This window comes from Myxocyprinus asiaticus, chromosome 33 (genome assembly GCF_019703515.2).
Source record: "Myxocyprinus asiaticus isolate MX2 ecotype Aquarium Trade chromosome 33, UBuf_Myxa_2, whole genome shotgun sequence".
NCBI classification, from domain to species: domain Eukaryota; kingdom Metazoa; phylum Chordata; class Actinopteri; order Cypriniformes; family Catostomidae; genus Myxocyprinus; species Myxocyprinus asiaticus.
This window is the reverse complement of record NC_059376.1, coordinates 38,648,615-38,668,593: the sequence shown is the minus strand read 5'-3', so window position 1 is coordinate 38,668,593 and position 19,979 is coordinate 38,648,615. Positions and strand designations below refer to the sequence as shown.

At 36.6% G+C, this 19,979-nt stretch overlaps 1 protein-coding gene across 2 annotated transcripts in view; it reads left to right on the top strand.

Annotated features, from left to right (window-relative positions):
* Positions 1–19,979, top strand: part of LOC127424610 (metabotropic glutamate receptor 6-like) — a 79,308-nt gene that overhangs the window by 21,885 nt on the left and 37,444 nt on the right. For both annotated transcript variants that reach the window (XM_051669954.1, XM_051669955.1), the window contains exons 3-4: positions 11,293–11,509; positions 12,013–12,148. In XM_051669954.1, the coding sequence (XP_051525914.1) occupies positions 11,293–11,509; positions 12,013–12,148 (353 nt within the window). The remainder of the gene's footprint in view (positions 1–11,292; positions 11,510–12,012; positions 12,149–19,979) is intronic.

The following is a 19,979-nucleotide window of genomic DNA, read 5'->3' as shown; positions in this document are numbered from 1 at the left end:
GTTAACACACATAACACATATTACATCTTGTGGCTATACTTTTGAAATTATGTGTATTTTAGTGTTTACGGATTGGCCCCATTCACTTCCATTGTAAGTGCCTTACTGTAACCTACCAAGGTCTGTTATAAAATATCTTTATTTTTAACATGAACATTTTCATCAGATTATTGCAAGACACATTAAACTGCCTGGCCAAAAAAAAAAAAGAAAGTTACATAATTTAATATTTAGTTAGATTGGCTTTAGCTTTCAGTATGGCGCTTTAGTCGTGGCATTGTTTTGACAACCTTATGCAATGTCACAACATTTATTTCCTTCCAGAGTTGCATTAATTTTTGGCCGAGATCTTGTATTGATGTCAGGAGAGTCGAACCACTCCGTAAAGTCTTCCCCAACACATCCCAAAGACTTTCAATGGGGTTATGGTTAGGACTCTGTGGTGGCCAATTCATGTGTGAAAATGATTCCTCATGCTCCCTGAACCACTCTTTCACAATTTGAGCCTGATTAATCTTGGCATTATCGTCCAGGAATATGCCCATGCCGTCAGGGAAGACAAAATCCATTGATGGGATAACCTGGTCATTCAGAACATTCAGGTAGTCAGCTGACTTCATTATGTTGCCGCATAATGTTGATGAGCCTAGACCTGACCAATTGAAGCAACCCTAGATTATAACACTGCCTGCAGAGTATACAGCAACTTTTTTTTTTGGCCAGGCAATGTATCTGAGATATGCTATCCACATAAATTTTAGTACTCTATACTCGTACTGTATATCAACAGCTGATGAGATTAAGTTGATATATTTGAATGAAACTTAACTGAGAAATTAAAGTCTAAAGAAATATAAAATTATACTCTTTAAGACCTTAAAATGTATTTGTGATTGATCAAGGAAAAAAAGAGGAGAAAACATGGCTTTACTGTTTATAAATCCAGCATATCCGGTTCACAGTTGTCATGGAAATTCTGTAATCTCATTAACAGGGCCATTGCTAAGCCCTTCAGTTGATTTGTATGCATGTTTAAGTGCTTTACTGCTACTAGGCATGCATTAGCGTGTTATGACAAAATATCAAGGGCATCTTTATATATTCTCAAATTTCACTGTAGGTGCATGAGACCAGTGAACATGAGAATCAAAAATTCCTTCCTACAAATCAAACCAGGAATATCACACTTATAAATGTACCTTGATATATAATTTTTAACATAACCCTGTGTCAATACCATGTTAGATGAATATGGTATTTACAAATTGAAGTTAGAAGTTTACATACACTTAGGTTGAAGTAATTAAAACAAATTTTTTTACCACTCTACAGATTTAATATTAGCAAACTATAGTTTTGGCAAGCCGTTTAGGACATCTACATTAATTTTTCAAACAACTGATTACAGACAAATCTTTCACTTTTAATTGACTATATCACAATTCCAGTGGGTCAGAAGTTTACATACACTATGTTAACTGTGCCTTTAAGCAGCTTGGAAAATTCCAGAAAATTATGTCAAGCCTTTAGACAATTAGCCAATTAGATTCTGATAGGAGGTGTACTGAATTGGAGGTGTACCTGTGGATGTATTTGAAGGCCTACCTTCAAACTCAGTTCCTCTTTGCTTGACATCATGAGAAAATCAAAGGAAATCAGCCAAGACCTCGGAAAAAAACTTGTGGGCCTCCACAAGTCTGGTTCATTCTTGGGAGCAATTTCCAAATGCCTGAAGGTACCACGTTCATCTGCACAAACAATAGTATGCAAGTATAAACACCATGGGACCACGCAGCCATCATACCACTCAGGAAGGAGACACATTCTGTCTCCTAGAGATGAACGTAGTTTGGTGCGAAAAGTGCAAATCAATCCCAGAACAACAGCAAAGGACCTTGTGAAGATGTTGGAAGAAACCGGTAGACAAGTATCTATATCCACAGTAAAAACGAGTCCTATATCGACATAACCTGAAAGGCTGCTCAACAAGGAAGAAGCCAATGCTCCAAAACCACCATAAAAAAGCCAGACTACAGTTTGCAAGTGCACATGGGGACAAAGATCTTACTTTTTGGAGAAATGTCCTCTGGTCTGATGAAACAAAAATGGGACTTTTTGGCCATAATGACCATTGTTATGTTTGGAGGAAAAAGGGTGAGTCTTGCAAGGTGAAGAACACTATCCCAACCGTGAAGCATGGGGGTGGCAGCATCATGTTGTGGGGGTGCTTTACTGCAGGAGGGACTGGTGCACTTCACAAAATAGATGGCATCATGAGGAAGGAATATTATGTAGATATATTGAAGCAGTATCTCAAGACATCAGCCATGAAGTTAAAGCTTGGTCGCAAATGGGTCTTCCAAATGGACAATGACACCCAAGCATACCTCCAAAGTTTTGGCAAAATGGTTAGTCAATCTGCTAGACAGTTTGTGGGCAGAACTGAAAAAGTGTGTGCGAGCAAGGAGGCCTACAAATCTGACAAAGCCTACACCAGTTCTGTCTGGAGGAATGGGCCAAAATTCCAGCAACTTATTGTGAGAAGCTTGTGGAAGGCTACCCAAAACGTTTGACCCAAGTTAAATAATTTAAAGTCAATGTTACCAAATAATAACACATTTTATGTAAACTTCTGACCCACTGGTAATGTGATGAAAGAAATAAAAGCTAAAATAAATAATTCTCTCTACTATTATTCTGACATGTCTCATTCTTTTTTTTTCTTTTTTTTTTTTTATCCCCTTTTCTCCCCAATTTGGCATGCCCAACACTACTTACTAGGTCCTCGTGGTGGCGGGGATACTCACCTCAATCCGGGTGGCGGAGGACAAGTCTCAGTTGCCTCTGTGACAGTCAATCCGCGCATCTTATCACGTGGCTCGCTGTGCATGACACCACAGAGACTCGCAGCATGTGGAGGCTCATGCTATTCTCCGCGATCCATGTACAACTTTCCATGTGCCCCATTTAGAACCTCTAATCGCAACCACAAGGAGGTTACCCCATGTAACTCTACCCTCCCTAGCAACTGGGCCAATTTGGTTGCTTAGGAAACCTGGCTGGAGTCACTCAGCACACCCTGGATTCGAACTCACGACCCCAGGGGTGATAGTCAGTGTCAATACTCGCTGAGCTACCCAAGCCCCTTGACATTTCACATTCTTAAAATAGTAATACTAACTGACCTAAGAATGTTTTCTACGATTAAAGGTCAGGAATTGTGAAAAGCTGAGTTTAAATGTATTTGGCTTAGGTGGTGTATGTAAACTTCTGACTTCAACTGTATATACAGTAGTTCCATTGTATACAGTGGGGTCCAAAAGTCTGAGACCACAAGTGAAAATCTTCTACTTTGCAGTTTTTTTAATTGAATACACAATTATTTGTTTAAAATTATATTATTGGGTAACACTTTACAATAAGGTTCCATTCATTAACATTAGTTAATGCAATAGGTATTATGAACAAACAATAAACTAGTTGTTTTTTACAGCATTAACTAAGCTTTATTATTTAATATAAATACAAATGTTCATTGTTAGTGCATATTGCATTAACTAATGTTAACAATTACAACTTTTGATTTAAAAATGTATTAGGATATGTTGATATTAACATCAACTAAGATTAACAAATGCTTAAAAAGTATTGTTCATTGTTAGTTCTTGTTAACTAATGTTAACAAATGGAATCTTATTGTAAAGTGTTACCTATTATTGTTATATTACATTATATTATATTAAATTATATTGTTTGCTTCAATGAAAACAATTAAATTTGACCTTTTATATGAGGGATTTAACATGTTTATTGTAACAAATTTGCTTAATACTTGGTCTCTGACTTTTGACTCCTCTGTATATCAAAGCACCATGGTATTACCATCTGATTTCATCAGTGTACAATGATGCAATCAGGAGTTCAGATTGCAGAATTAAATAATATCACCTAATAGTTATATATTTAATCATGGTGACATAAAAACATTAAGGCGACAACCTTAAATTGAAAATATAAATTATACTAAACAAACTAATAAAACCAGCAAACATAATATTTTATATAACTAACTACATTGAAGCTACTTGAAGAAAATATTTTAAATATATTTTTTATAGCTAAAAGTTACCTAAATTGAAATGAAGCTATTTAAAGAAAAACAAATATATTTTAATTCAAACCATTTATACATTTATATCAGATGATATTAATGACCTATGCAATCAGAAGTTCTGATTGCAGAATTAGATAATATCACCTTATACAGTAGTTATATATTTAATATGGTGACATTAAGAATTAGAGTGACAACGTTAATTTGAACGCATATATTTCCCAATGCTAAATATTAATGAATCGCTTTTAACTGTTCACTACATTAACTATACAAAAGAACCAGTTCACTTATATGATTTGGATTTCCTTTAGCACTAAATGAAAGGTGAGAGCTGCGTTCACAATAAGCGTGACAAATGTAGTGTTTTGTGACACTACAGACAGTGCTACTCATTGGAAAATATTCCTTGTTAATGGAAATGCTAGTCCATTGTGAAAATAGCTGAGCTTCTGTCACGCTAATTTTAGTTTGGATATATCCCTACCTGTACTTATTCATTATTATTACAATTTCCACGTTTTCTAATAATAGTAAAGTCATCAAAAATATGAAATGACACATGGAAGGATGGCAACTACATAGCGACCAAAAAACCAACAGGCTGCATGAACTGTGGTAAAAATCAGCACTTTAGAAGGTCAGCAGTTGCATAATCTCTGTGGCTGCTCTGGCTGGATGGTACTTGGCAGCAAAGGGCATGATTTTTTAATGCTATGACTTAGTGCTTTGGTTCATGAAACAGCTGCAGGTACTCACTTTTTAACATCTACTCTCTATGTGGCATAAAACTTGGTAGAGATCCTCTCTGACTCCTAGTTTTATGAGGCATACCGAGATGATTATAGAACAACACTGTTTGATTGCCTCTCACCAAAAGGATCAGATGGCATAAAGAATGATAGAACAGTAAAAGTCCTTGTAGCTCATACAGTATGTGGGACAGATATTCATGTTCTTTTTATAGATAACCAAAAGTATGTTTTTTTTATTATTATTATGTAATGGCTAATTAGCGAGTGAGGAAATGTTGCTGAGAGGACCTGTGGCACAAAAATCCGAACAGCATTAATATTAAAAGTTTTTTACTGGGCTCCCTGGAGAAACATTGAAGCATACTGTAGTTTGTCTAAAATCCCACACAAATTATTTAAAGTCAGCATTTTAAAAAATCTCACTGAAATGTAAAGGAGAACTTGTAAGTTTGTGCTTTTGCAAAGATTCGAGAGATTTTGGATGTGAAGATGGCTTAGGCCAGAAATGTACTCTACGCAAGTACACAAACTCCAATTGTGCGGTTCCACTGTATGTAATTAAAGGAATAATTTACCCAAAAACGAAGAGACTGATCTCACTTTGTATTCGGTCACAGTAGGTTGAAGTTTCTTCAGCTGGAATCGGTCTGTGCTTACCGAAATTCAAACCACTGCCTCCAGTGGCTGAAAGTGGAAGTGTTGTTGAACGTATTGGGCAAGTGTGAGCTCTAGTTTCCTTGAAATGCCCACAGACTGGCACCAAAAGTGAGTTGATTTTTAGTTAGATGCAATTCAGTCAACAGTAATGCATATTTTATTAACCCTACACCCTAACCCAAACTCTAACCCTAAACCTAACCATCAGTGTAGAAAAATGTCATTTTAGAGTGAAAATACAACCTCCAAATCGCACTCAACATTATTTTATGTGAATGCAATTACTTCCTGGTTCCCGCAGGACCAGAACCCGTGTCTCAGAGGTTGCTCGCGTAACATGCTATCAGTTGCACTAAAGGGACATGTATTCACGCTTGTATTGATGTAAAAACACACTTGTCCGTAGTTCGGCTGAAAGGGGTTGATTCAGGGTACATAAACTTTAAGAAGTGCTCACAATGTTTCGATTTTCCCGCAATGTGTGATCACGTTGAAACGAAAATTCTGTCATTATTCACAACTACTATATACAGTATATCTACTTAATAACAACTTAAATTTCAGTCTGTTCTTGACACAAAGCTACCGTATGATTCCATAAGACATGAAATATGGTGCATAAGCTGTATGGACTACTTTTATAGTGTTTTTTGTCCTTTTTGGAGCTTGACACGGTGTCTAGTATTAATGTGGTGGTCAAATATCCCAAATATCTTACTGCAGCTGCTATTTTCAGTAAACGTAGAAATATTACATGATCACAGATTTTTAGAGAGGATGAGATGAAAGCCTATGGCATAGCACATGTGCGCTTAAGAAAGTGCTGTGCTTGGCGAGTTACAGCGGAACAGGTTCCGACATAGTCTGGACATTTTTCTTTTTGGAATTGGAGGTGCCGGAATGCCGTTCCGGAGCGTTCCGCCCAAATTTATCATCTGTTTACTTCTAAAAATACAACTCGCTTTTAGCGCCACTCTGTGGACATTTCACTTGGAAACTGAGAGCTCACACGTGCCCATGCGTTCATCAACACTTCCAGCTTCAGCCATTGGGGGCAGTGGTTTGAATTTTGAGAGCACAGACTGATTTCAGCAGCAGAATTTTACTGTCGCTGAATTTACAGTATGAGTAAATGAGCCCTGCCCAAATTATTGGTATGAGCAATAGTTATAGTGATGCGTGCATTAGCAAGCACAGCTAAAATGTGTATCCAGGGGACAAACAAAACATAATTAAGACATAGTTAACATTGTCCAAATTGCCATGAGGTGACTTTTGAAATCTGCATGGATTTCCAAGGTGCATAATCATACTTTGTGACATCATCATATTTTAGAGTGTTATTTAGACTTCAATAGCAATTACTTCAATCCAATTCAAAGCAATTAAGGGCTCACTAACAATGAGTTTAAATGATAAATATCTTATTTAGTGTGTTGTAAATTTCATAAGCTTTTGGTCCAAGATTAATATGTAGGGAAAATGCCATTTTTGGTTGATTAAATTTTTATCAAATGTTTTTCTGGGGAGCAGCAGTCTTCGCTGAAAGCTTCTAATTAACTGCTCTGTACTAATTAATCAAGAAAACTGTAGCTGTAGGCTTTAACTAATGATTCATAATATGCCTTTGGCAAGGAGTACGTCTAGGAGTGAGTTGACTCTAAAAGTTGATTCATTTGGACTGTACTCAGGTCATTTAAGGAAAACCAATAGTGACATCAGCATGACTTGATTGGCTGCTGGAGAAAAGGACAGACAGTAGATCGACTCCCCAGGGGAACATTTTACTTTACGAAGGTTGCTCTTTTATTGCTCCGTAGACTTATTGGAGTTCTCAATTAAGTTTAATTGAAGCATCGACTTTGTCTCAGATGTTTCCACTAAAAGTTCTGAGGATCATTGACATACAGTAAGAGTATAGAGATACATAGATTAATTTGGATAGCTTAGCTCAGATAATTTGTTTTGGAAGATTCTGATGAGAAATGTTTGATTTCATATTAAGATTTCTGACATTTGATTGCAGACTTGGCAAATCTGAGCCCAGTTTGAGATGTTGTTGATATATCTCTTCTGAATTTAGAATCAAACGAGACATACAGTAATAGTATAGTGCTATAAAATGTATGTGGGTAGCATAACTCGGATAATTTGGCTATGAAATAATAGATTTTTTTTTTTATTGAGTTTTTTTACTATAAATCTCCACCTTTGACCAGCCCCGATCAGTCGGTGGCGATATGCACAAAGAATGCAAATTGTCAAAAACAAAAGAAGAATGTGAAAGTGAAAGTGGAGATTGATAGTAAAAAAGGACTTAAATATTTATCTGTTTCTCACCCACACCTATCATATCACTTCTAAAGACATGGATTTAACCACTGGAGTCTTATGGATTACTTTTATGCTGCCTTTATATGCTTTTTGAAGCTTCAGATTTCTGGCTAACATTAACTTGGGTTGTGTGGACCTACAGAGCTAAGTCATACACATATGGGATGGCATGAGGGTGAGTAAATGATGAGAGAATTTTTATTTTTGGGTGAACATTTCCTTCAATCAAAAATCATAATTAGAGACATTAAAATATATAATTTATGATTTACTTGCTTATGGCCCAGAGATGGACATGCTCACCAACATCACCATTCACACACAAACACTTACACACTATATGTAAAAGAAATTAAGGCTTCTGTTACGTACATGGACACAGATCAGGGGTAGACAGGAGCCATTACTGTGATTAAAAGATTGGATCTGGATCGTGTCATCTCTGTGGAGTGGCAATGAACATTCCTGTGGGGTGTGTGTGTGGGGGGGGGGGGTTGCAGTAAAATTTACCACAGTTCCACTATTAATTCTGAGTAGCAGTTCTGTTAAAGCTACCATGGGCCTTTTTGTCACTTTTTATTTGTAGACTCTTGGTAGAGATATGACAGAAAGTAATGGGGAGATAGGGGCAGGGGGACAGAAATGGGAAAAGCTGCGAGCCATATTCAAGCTCAAATTGCATTGTTGAAGCATGTGTGTTCTCTAGTCTGTGGCTGTAACTTGAATCTGACTGTCCTTCAATATTTTATTAAATATAACAGAAACTTGAATATACTGTAATAGAAACTTTGGTCATTATTTACTCATGTTGTTCTAAACCCATATTTTGTTGGAACACATAAGAAGAAATTAAATTCATAGTGACCACATCTGTCAAGGTCCAAACAAAGCACCATAAAATTGATCTATACGACTTGTGTGCTGTATTTTGAGTCTTCTGAAGCCATATATGGATCATAGATAGCTGTTTTTACACTACCATGATGGTAATACGATGGTATTGTTTGAAGTAACTTGGAGTACCATGTAATACCTATGGTATTACAATATGGGAGCCAATATTCAGAATTTAGAATATACAGAAAATACAGAAGATAACACAATATAAATATATTATTGCATTAAAATGTGTTTATGGACATGGTACCATGCTAATACCATATTTTTGCATACTGTACGATACCGTAATAATACTGTTATTGGACACGATACAATGGTAATATCACATATTTGGACATTGTACATTAGTAATGCTGTCTTTTTGGACATGGTAATATGTTCATACCATTTTTTAGACATGATAATACTATATTTTTGGAGATTGTTCATTATTAATGCTGTGTTTTTGTTTTTAAAGTTGCATTGACAATGCCTTTTTGGACATTTTCCACAATTCCATGTTTTTGGAGATGGTAGCATAGAAATGCTGTGTTTTTTAGACATGGTACAATGGTGAAATATTTTTGGACATGGTACAATTTTAATGCTGTGTTTGTTTGGACATGGTATCATGCTAATACCATGTTTTTGGAGATTGTACCATATGTGTTTTTGAACATGGAGCCTTGATAACACTTTTATTCGGACATGGTATAATGTAAATACCATTTTTATTTAGATTTTACCATAGTAATACTTTGTTTTGGACATGGTACAATGGTAAAGTCATATATTTGCAATAGTAGTACTGTGTTTTTGTAACATTTTACCTTGATAATATTATATTTTGGGCATGGTACCATGATAATACCATGTTTTTGGAGATTGTACGATTGTAATACTGTTTTAAATGGAATCTTGAAACCTTTGTATGGACTTGGAACCATGTAAATACCATGCTTTTGAATATGGTACCATAGTAATTCTGTGTTTTTGGACATGGTACAATGGTGAAATATATTTGGATATGGTACAATAGTAAAACTGTGTTTGTTGGACATGGTACCTTAATAATGTTTTTGTGTGTTTGTGTGTGTGGAAATGGTACCATAGTAAATCCATGTTTTTGGACATGTTACCTTGATAATACCTTTTTTTGTAGGACATGGTACCTTGTAAATACCATGTTTTTGGAGATTGTACCATAGCAATGCTGTGTTTTTAGGACATGGTACCATGGTAATACTTTTTTTTTTTTTTTTTTTAGACATGATACCATGGTTTTAGATGATAGCATGGTGGCATTCTTTGAAGTATCATGGAGTACCATGTAAATACTATGGTTACATGAATATGGTAATCATTCAGTACAATGTGGTATTGAAAATAACTGCACTATAGTACCACCACAATACTTTTTTGCCTCTTTTTTAACACACCTGATTCAACTCATCAGTTCATTAGGGAAGTGCTCCATGACCTGAATTGGGTGTGTCATATTTTTGAGTCACCTGAAATGTGCAGGATTGGGAAACACTGGGTTAAAGTCTTCTTTTTGAAGGCAGACAGTAACAAATAATCAATTGCCGCCCCATCTCCCTCCAATCTCTGGATCTGTCCCCCTGTGCTTAACTTCATTTGACTAAAACCCCTCTAATCCTCACAGATGATCGGTCAAATGGTTTGTTCATTCATCTACCTGTTGTAAGAACGGCCTATGGCTCACCCACATGCCGAGACCTTGGTTACCTTCTGTGCATTAGCTAACGAGACACAATCGCTGCTCCACTTTTGCTGCTAAAAAAAGCCAGAGTCAATCTAGGTTTATCAGTCACTGGGTGAACCGTTTTTGGACCAAGCAACCAATCTGCGTTTGACCAGACACATGATGTAATAGCACAGATTATTCACTACCATATCACAGTTTATTCTCCCGTCAAAGCTTGAGTTATCTACAAAAGTAAAAAATACTATGCTAAAATACACTCTAGCATGATTGTTTACACATAAACCAGAGAAAAGCATGATGTAACATGACAGCAATACACTGTATTGGTAACATGTTGTTGCTACAGTACTTCAAGGTGCTATTTCTACTTGATCTGACTCTTAAAGCAACTAAAATGACTTTTTTCTGGTGTAACTTAATGTAGTTACATTGATTTAGTTATAATATTTTTGATGTCAATCAAATCAGTTCATTTAGCTCTGCCTCAAGAAGCCAATTTTTTAGGCAACCTGACAAAACCTTTTTACGGTGTTGGAAAGGAATTCCTTGATGCACACTGTAAACATTTGATTAACCAATCTTAAAACATTTGTTTAGCTTGATTTGAGCTACAGAAGCACATATTATAATATCATTTTTGTCATATTTTATTGGTGATTGACATATTGAAATTTCTGCCTTTGCTGATTCAAGTGTATAGGAGCTGTATGGCTTACATGACTGGAAATAGTTGCCCAGGGGTGTTACCAACATGGCCGGCATGTGGACTGACTTATTTTAAAAAGGATTTTTTCTCAATCCCCTCTCTTTTCTTTTCCTTTCAGATCCCCCAGATCAGTTATGCCTCCACAGCGCCTGAGTTAAGCGACAACAACCGATACGACTTCTTTTCACGGGTGGTACCACCAGACTCCTACCAGGCCCAAGCTATGGTGGACATTGTCAAGGCACTGGGCTGGAACTATGTGTCAACTTTAGCATCAGAGGGGAATTATGGGGAAAGTGGAGTTGATGCCTTCGTTCAGATCTCTCGAGAGGCAGGTACAGTCACCATACAGTCAGCAAAACTTTGGATTCTGATGTTTTGAGGCCACGTTCCCACCAATACATTTTCGATTGAACACGTATTGATTTCGATTCCCAACCACACTGGAACAGCGATTTCATCCACTGAAAACAGAGATTTTCGCAAATGCTCTCTAGTATCACATACTTTGGAAAATGATGACATTAGAAAACGAAAAACAGAGTTTTCAACCAAAAAATATATTAGTGTTGACGTGGCCTGAGAGTTTTTGGATGTAAAGCAGTCTGTCATCACACTGCGCTGCATACAGTACGACAATTAGAGTATATAGCTCCAAATTGGATGTTCCATTAAAATGCTATATTTCAAAAAGTTCCAAAGAGAAATATGACTGAGACAGCTGCATGCATTTATACCCATCTGGTGCCAAAACTTCATGGTGGTCATTAATATAAATAGAAAGTGAGTCACATTCGGGGAGAGAAAAATTTCTGTCTGTCTCTTGTCTCTGACAAAGGAGGTCTGTGCATCGCCCAGTCCTTGAAGATCCCACGAGAGCCCAAACCAGGAGAGTTTGACAAGATCATTAAGAGATTAATGGAGACGCCCAATGCCCGAGGGGTCATCATCTTCGCCCATGAGGATGACATCAAGTAAGTGAATGATATAGCTTAATGTATGCTTGATTATGAAGGCTTTATAGGAATATTCTGGTTTAAATACAACTTATAGGAGTAGTGCATCCAAAAATAAAGATTCTGTCATAATTTACTCACCCTCATGTGTTCCATGGATTTTTTAAAATAACTTTTTAGAGACAAATTTCTAGAAAATGAAATATTTTAGTGCAGAGCATAACTATAAAAATGTATATTCACTACATAGAAATTTAAATGACTCCTCCATGACTTTTTGAGATTTAACTAATTTTCATGACTTTTTGATATTTTGCTGTTTTTCCATGGCTTGCCCTGTTCTGGAAATCACAATTTTAATATTCCCAGGTATTTCCAGGGTTTTCCATGACTATAGGGACCCTGATACAGTGACCACTGGCTTTCCATTGTATAGCAAAGAACTTTGTCAACATTTTTAAAGGTAAAGTTCACCCAAATCTGAACATTTTCTCATCATTTACTCACCCTCATGCCATCACAGATGTGTATGACTTGCTTTCTTATGCAGAACACAAATGACAATTTTTAGAAGAATATCTCAGCTCTGTAGGTCCATACAATGCAAGTGACTGGTGGCCAGAACTTTGAAGCTCCAAAAAGCACATAAAGGCAGCGTAAAAGTAATCCATAAGACTCCATTGGTTAAATTAATGTCTTCTGAAACGATATGATAGGTGTGGGATATAAATCTCTACCTTCAACTAACCCTGACCAGTAGGCTCCGATATGCACAAAGAATGCCAATCGGCAAAAAACTAAAGAAGAATGTGCAAGTGTCAAGTCAAGATTTATTTCTAGAGCACATTTAAAAGCAACAGAGTTGCACCAAAGTGCTGTACAGTAAAATATAAAACATATTTTTTAAAAATCCAGGTGCAAATACGCAAGTGACAACATTAATAAAATTGAACTAAAATCCAAATTTCACTTTTACTTTCGTTTGTAAAAAATGTTTTGCCATCCAACATTTAATATCCTCAAAACAGTCACAAAGCACTTCAAAAGGACAACCACTGTCAGTTTTAACCGGTAGATACAATTGTGTGTCAACAGTGTAGCAATGGTTTTTCACCCCTAGGTGAATTTCTGAAAAATAGCACCTAGGGGGAGCATGTATAGCAAAAAGAGAAGAGGGCCCAAAATGGACCCCTGAGGCACATCGCATGATAAGGGAGCCGACGAAGAAGAATACTTCCCAATGCTCACCGAAAAAATTCTGTCTTTGAGGTAGGAGGCCAACCACTGCAGGGCGACACCCCGAATGCCCACCACACTATCCAAACAATGTGACAGAATGTTATAATCAGTAGTATCGAATGCAGTGCTGAGATCCAACAAGACAAGCACAACTTGCAATCCAGTATTGAGTGCTTGTAAAAGGTCATTACTGACCTTCAGCAGTGCAGTTTCAGTACTGTGCAAAGATCTGAAACCAGACTGAAATGTATCTAAAATATTAAACACACTAAGATAAGAATTCAACTGACAATACACAACTCTCCAAGAGCTTTGAGATAAAAGGCAGTTTGGAAATAGGTCTAAAATTACTGAGGACAGATATGTCAAGATGAGGTTTCTTAAGCGGAAGGTGAACAACAGCATGTTTAAAACTGGCAGGTACAATTCCATTTACTAGAGAGCTGTTAATAATAGCTGTTACAGCTGGGCTAACAGTTTCAAACACTTCCTTAACAAGACGAGCTGGAATAACATCTGTCTCACAGCTGGAACATTTAGCCTTAGAAACAAGATCAACTAGCTAAGTGAACGTGAAAGTGGATATTTATAGTAAAAAGGGCTTAAATATTGATCTGTGTCTCACCCACACCTATCAGATCCCTTCAGAAGACGTGGATTTAACCACTGGAGTCTTATGAATTACTTTTATGCTGCCTTTATGTGCTTTTTATAGATTCAAATTTGTGGTCACCATTCACTCGCATTCTCATGCTGGGATGGCATGAGGGTGAGTAAATGATGAGAGAATTTAAATTGTTGGGTGAACTATCCAGTTAAGCTCTATCGACAGAATCTGTTCAATAATTTTAAATAATTGTTTGGTTTTGTTGTAAAATAATTTCCCAATCTTCTTTACAAATGGCAAGGGATGAGTCAGTGTTATGTTCTGTGGTAGACAGTTGGCCACAGATGTGTTAACAGAACTCAGAAGCTCTATTTTGAAAATTCCCATAAGATCAAAAACATCACTGGAGCCTTTTTATGAGCAGTCTTTAATGCTTTTAACAGTTTTAAATTTAAATTATGGATTTTGAGGCTTTTGTCCTTTTTATTTTTTCTTAATATTGATAATTATGTCTGGAACACTCTGTGCTGTAAACAGATCTGTGATGTTGTCACAAATTTGATAATGTTTCACTGGCAATGATGTGGATTATTTGATATTATTGACCAAACACTTTTTTTTAGTGGTGTTTCCTAAGGCAAGCATTACTAATATTATTACTCATACTATCTGACATTTGAACAAATCCCTAACACTAAGTATTAAACTTTGGCCATAGCTCGTTGTTACTGTGGACCCCATTAGCTGGGTTTCCATCAACTTTTATTTCTGCAAATTTTGCTATATTGCATAAAAAAATCCTGGATGGAAACACATAGATGCAAATCAAATGTCCAAAATGCGCATAAAATTGAGTTGGATAAATGTTTTATTCGGTAAGAAAACATGCGCATAAACTACAATGGAAACATTGTATAAGTTCTGCATAAAAAATAAAAAATAATATAAGTGTTTGCCTCAATAAGTCATGTGACTGAATAATTCACTCATAACTGGACCAATATCATTTCAAAGCATCTCAGTTGTTGCTCTGGTCACTCTGAAATGCTGGAGCCAAAGCCTGTCATCAAAATGATTGGCTGCTATTACCTCCCAGAACTGTCTGAGCGTTTTGTCAGTAATGTATTACATTCCATAAAGGAGCCACAGTGGCTTCCCCAGTGGCTACAACTTCCATGTGCACCAATTTCCCCAGAAGTTTCTTAAACACAAGGAATGGAAATTGTTTCGCAATATTTTCGCAATTTAATAGAAACCCAGCTATTGATACCTCAAATCATGCAGCTTGTTAAAGAGAGGTTTGCTATTACTTTTTTAACTATGAGATGATTTTCACATGAGAGATGATAAAACGGGCAAGTTCCGTAGACCTACATTGTAGAAGGGACCCAAGCCATATCTAGGGACCAGAACATCATAGAGACTTGGGGATGGGCTCATTTGACATGGGCCAGTAAGAACACCTTAGCAACCACCTAGCAACCCTCTAGCGACCTCCCAACACACACCAGCACAGTGACAGCAACTCACCTAGTTGTTCATATTTAGGGGAGATTTATTTAACAGAATAGATCAAACACAAAATACAAAACCACAAAATGCGAATGGAGAACAGCCTCAGTGCATCTGGGTGTGCTGTAAACCTGGTCAGAATGAGAGTAATTAGAGGAAACAGCCTTTGATGTACTGATAAGACAATATGGGATCCTTTGCTTTTGATATGCAATGCAACACACACATGCTCATGTCTGCATATAAATGGAATTGGCTGCTGACCATCGAATCAGAAAGGGAATCATGGCCTCACTATTTAAAAAGGTTCCAATAGAAACAAATAAAAGTTTTACTCTCTGATATCATAGAACTAGGGGTTTCAACCAAAGGTTGAGAAGAAATATAAATACAGAACTTACATTTTTGGAAACATTTCTAAGTATTAATTGATGATCACTCAAGCACTGTGATGTACAGTGGTATTGTATAATATATACACTGGTGGCCAAAAGTTTGGAATAATGTACAGATTTTGCTCTTATGGAAAGAAATTGGTACTTTTAATCACTAAAGTGGCATTCAACTGATCACAATGTATAGTCAGGACATTAATAAGGTGAAAAATTACTATTACAATTAAAAAAAAATAATAATTCAGGACTTCTTAAACTACTTCAAAGAGTTCTCATCAAAAAATCCTCCATGTGCAGCAATGACAGCTTTGCAGATCCTTGGGATTCTAGCTGTCAGTTTGTCCAGATACTCAGGTGACATTTCACCCCACACTTCCTGTAGCACTTGCCATAGATGTGACTGTCTTGTCGGGCACTTCTCACGCACCTTACAGTCTAGCTGATCCCACAAAAGCTCAATGGGGTTAAGATCCATAACACTCTTTTCCAATTATCTGTTGTCCAATGTCTGTGTTTCTTTGCCCACTCTAACCTTTTCTTTTTGTTTTCTGTTTCAAAAGTGGCTTTTTCTTTGCAATTCTTCCCATAAGGCCTGCACCCCTGAGTCTTCTCTTTACTGTTGTACATGAAACTGGTGTTGAGCGGGTAGAATTCAATGAAGCTGTCAGCTGAGGACATGTGAGGTGTCTATTTCTCAAACTAGATACTCTGATGTATTTATCCTCTTGTTTAGTTGTACATCTGGCCTTCCACATCTCTTTCTGTCCTTGTTAGAGCCAGTTGTCCTTTGTCTTTGAAGACTGTAGTGTCCACTTTTGTATGAAATCTTCAGTTTTCTGGCAATTTCAATCATTGTATAGCCTTCATTCCTCAAAACAAAGATTGACTGATGAGTTTCTAGAGAAAGCTGTTTCTTTTTTGCTATTTTTGACCTAATATTGACCTTGCCAATCTATTGCATACTGTGGAAACTCAAAAACAAACACAAAAACAAATTTAAGCTTCATTTAATGAACCAAATAGCTTTCAACTGTGTTTGATATAATGGCAAGTGATTTTCTAGTACCAAATTAGCAATTTAGCATGATTACTCAAGGATAAGGTGTTGGAGTGATGGCTGCTGGAAATGGGGCCTGTCTAGTTTTAATCAAAAATGACTTTTTTTTCAAATAGTGATGGTGCTGTTTTTTTACATCAGTAATGTCCTGACTATACTTTGTGATCAGCTGAATGCCACTTTGGTGAATTAAAGTACCAATTTCCTTCCGAAACAGCAAAATATGTACATTATTCCAAAATTTTGGCCGCCAGTGTACATAATGCAATATAATATAGTAATGATAGTTAATGTGCATAATGAAAGTAAAGTGGTATAGAGAAAATCCAGATTGTTTATACTTGAAAAATTCAAAGGAGAGCCTTTTTATTCTGTACATCATTTATGTATTTGTGTTGTAAGGTGTTGCAAAGAACCATTGAAGAGCATTTATCTCTATTATCTCTGTATCTATTAACTCTATTATCTCTGGGCATCTCTATTATGTTGAAGTACAGACTTTATCACATGCTCTGTTTTTCTACTGACTCTTCTATTTGCCTGCCGGTCACATTGGTACCAAGAGGGAAAAAAAATCCTCTTTTCTGCTGAAGAGGAATTATTTACTTCATTTAAATGTCTGAAATGAAGGTTCAACATCTGAAGATGTTTTCTAGAAATGATCCGTCATTGCTTTTTGTGCAGTCTATGGGTGCCACCCTTCACACAGGAAGTGCTAAAACTGCCTGGAAAATGTCAGTGTGGAGCGAAGGTGTTAAAGTGTGAAATCTACCAAAATAAACTCTTTAAACTTTTTATCATAGTCGCAATCATTTTACAGGTATATCTTCGAGCATAGATTAACTTTTCATATATGGTAAGAGTAGATGGGTAAATGACATAAAATAATTTTAGAAATGTGGCATATACTTCATCTAAAACTATTTTAAACAACATTTTGTTAATTCCTTTATAGTTATTATGCATGCAGCTTTTATGACCTCATGTTAACTGAGAGACTACATGAAACATTTGTACTTTTAAAAATGTATTTTTCACACAGCAGAAACACTTAAAATAAACTCAATAAGTCAATAAGGCGATTAAAATGGTGAAATACATACAGGACCTAAATTCTACATTCTACCACGAGTCCATGAACACATTATGTGTCCGCTACCCAGATACAGAATTTAATACATTCTATGATGCTTTCATAATTTTATTTGACATTATTAACATTTGACCTCATTTATTCAAAAGTAACAAAAAATACACAAGCAATAGAAACTATACTTGCTATCTTCGTCTACACTCACGAGTGTCAGTTTGCCACTTTGTGTTTAGGTGTGGCAGTTCCTAATCCATATGGCTCATGCTGACAAGCTTTCTGACAGGCTCCTGAGGAAGGGAACGTCTGTGCAGATGAAGATTCCCGCTCATTAATGCACTCCTGTGAACAAGAGCTGTCGCCTGCACCGCGTGAATTGTCAGTCATGTCTTCAGTGGCTCAAATCAAACACATAAATGAAAAGCTTAATTCATAATAACTTAGTTTTGTGTCACTGTAACTAAGAAACTATGATGTATTGTTTTAGCAAAACTTTGACTTTTCAGTTGTTCACACTGCAGGAAAAATCTAATTTTTTCTCAAATCTGATTTTTATAGACTGACTGTTCAAACTGCAGGTTATAAGTGAACAGATCTGAATTTTTCTGTTCAGACTGCAGTCGTTTTTGCTAGCACATACACATTAGTTGTCATAGTAACGATGATGGTTAACAATTAATTTTGAATTGAATTCAACTGTACGGATTTAGCTAGGACATCCCGTGTTTTGGCCAAATTTACGACGTCATACCAATTGGCCTGTTTTTTAGCGCGCAGCGAAAGTCCTGTATTGAAGGCTTTGTGTCCTTATTCACACTTGTGCCATCTTTGATTTTTAATGGGAATGACAACGTGGCTGTGAGGGATAGACTTACAATCTCTTCAATGGCACAAACCGAAATTTGAGTACCCAATATGTCACACATAAAACTTTGAACGCTCAACCAAAATTCTTGGATCTTAACACACCACCAAAAAACATGGGTTGTGTCCCCATCTTCTGATTGGCATTGCCAGCAGATGGGTGTGTCTTTAAGACCAAGCCTATACAACCTAGAGGGGGCCGAATAGAATCAATGTAAAATCTTAAATTGCATAAGGCACGCCCTTGCATCTCTAGATGTAGACTTGATGTTTTTTAGAATCCTAGCCCACTCTCCCTCCTCCAATACCAAGTTTAAATCTTTCTCCCATAATCTCTTGAGAGAAGTTGAAACTCCATCCCCCAGACTCTGAATTAGCAGGGAGTAATACACTGATGCCTCATGACCTTTTCCAAAAGCAGTAATCACCACTCCCAGAGTATCTGCCACTTTAGGGGCGTGTATGCTACTCCCAAAAATAGTACAAAGCAGGTGACGCAGCTGTAAATACCTAAACAATTGAAACCTGGGAATCCAAAAATGTTGAACCATATTTTCAAAGGATCTCAATACTCCACTCTCATACAGGTAACCAAGCGTAACCTGCCTCACAATCCACTCTGTCCAATAGAAATGGAACTTATTAATACATAACTTTGGGTTCAGCCATATGCTCGAAGCAACATTTAAATAAATGTCAGAATTAAACACACTGGACACTTTTGTCTATACCAAGTAAAAATGCGAGATAACGGGGCGTAACTTAACTTCTACGATTAGCTTGATAGAAAGGCTCTGCAATGGCGAAATAGGGGCAAGAACTTCCTGTTCAATACAAAACCAGGGAGGGGCTCTCTCAGGTGTGACCATTGAGCCAAATGTCTGAGACCAAATGCATAATTATAAAACAAAATCATAGCTAGGCCTAGCCCAACTTACTGAAATGCAGTGGCGGGCCGTGCATTTTAAGTCTAGGCCTTCAGTGTGATTCATGCCATTAAGAAAACACAGTTTCATAATGAATAAGACACCCTATGCCTTTGGGCATCATACATTATGTCACAGCTAACTAATAATACCAATTGA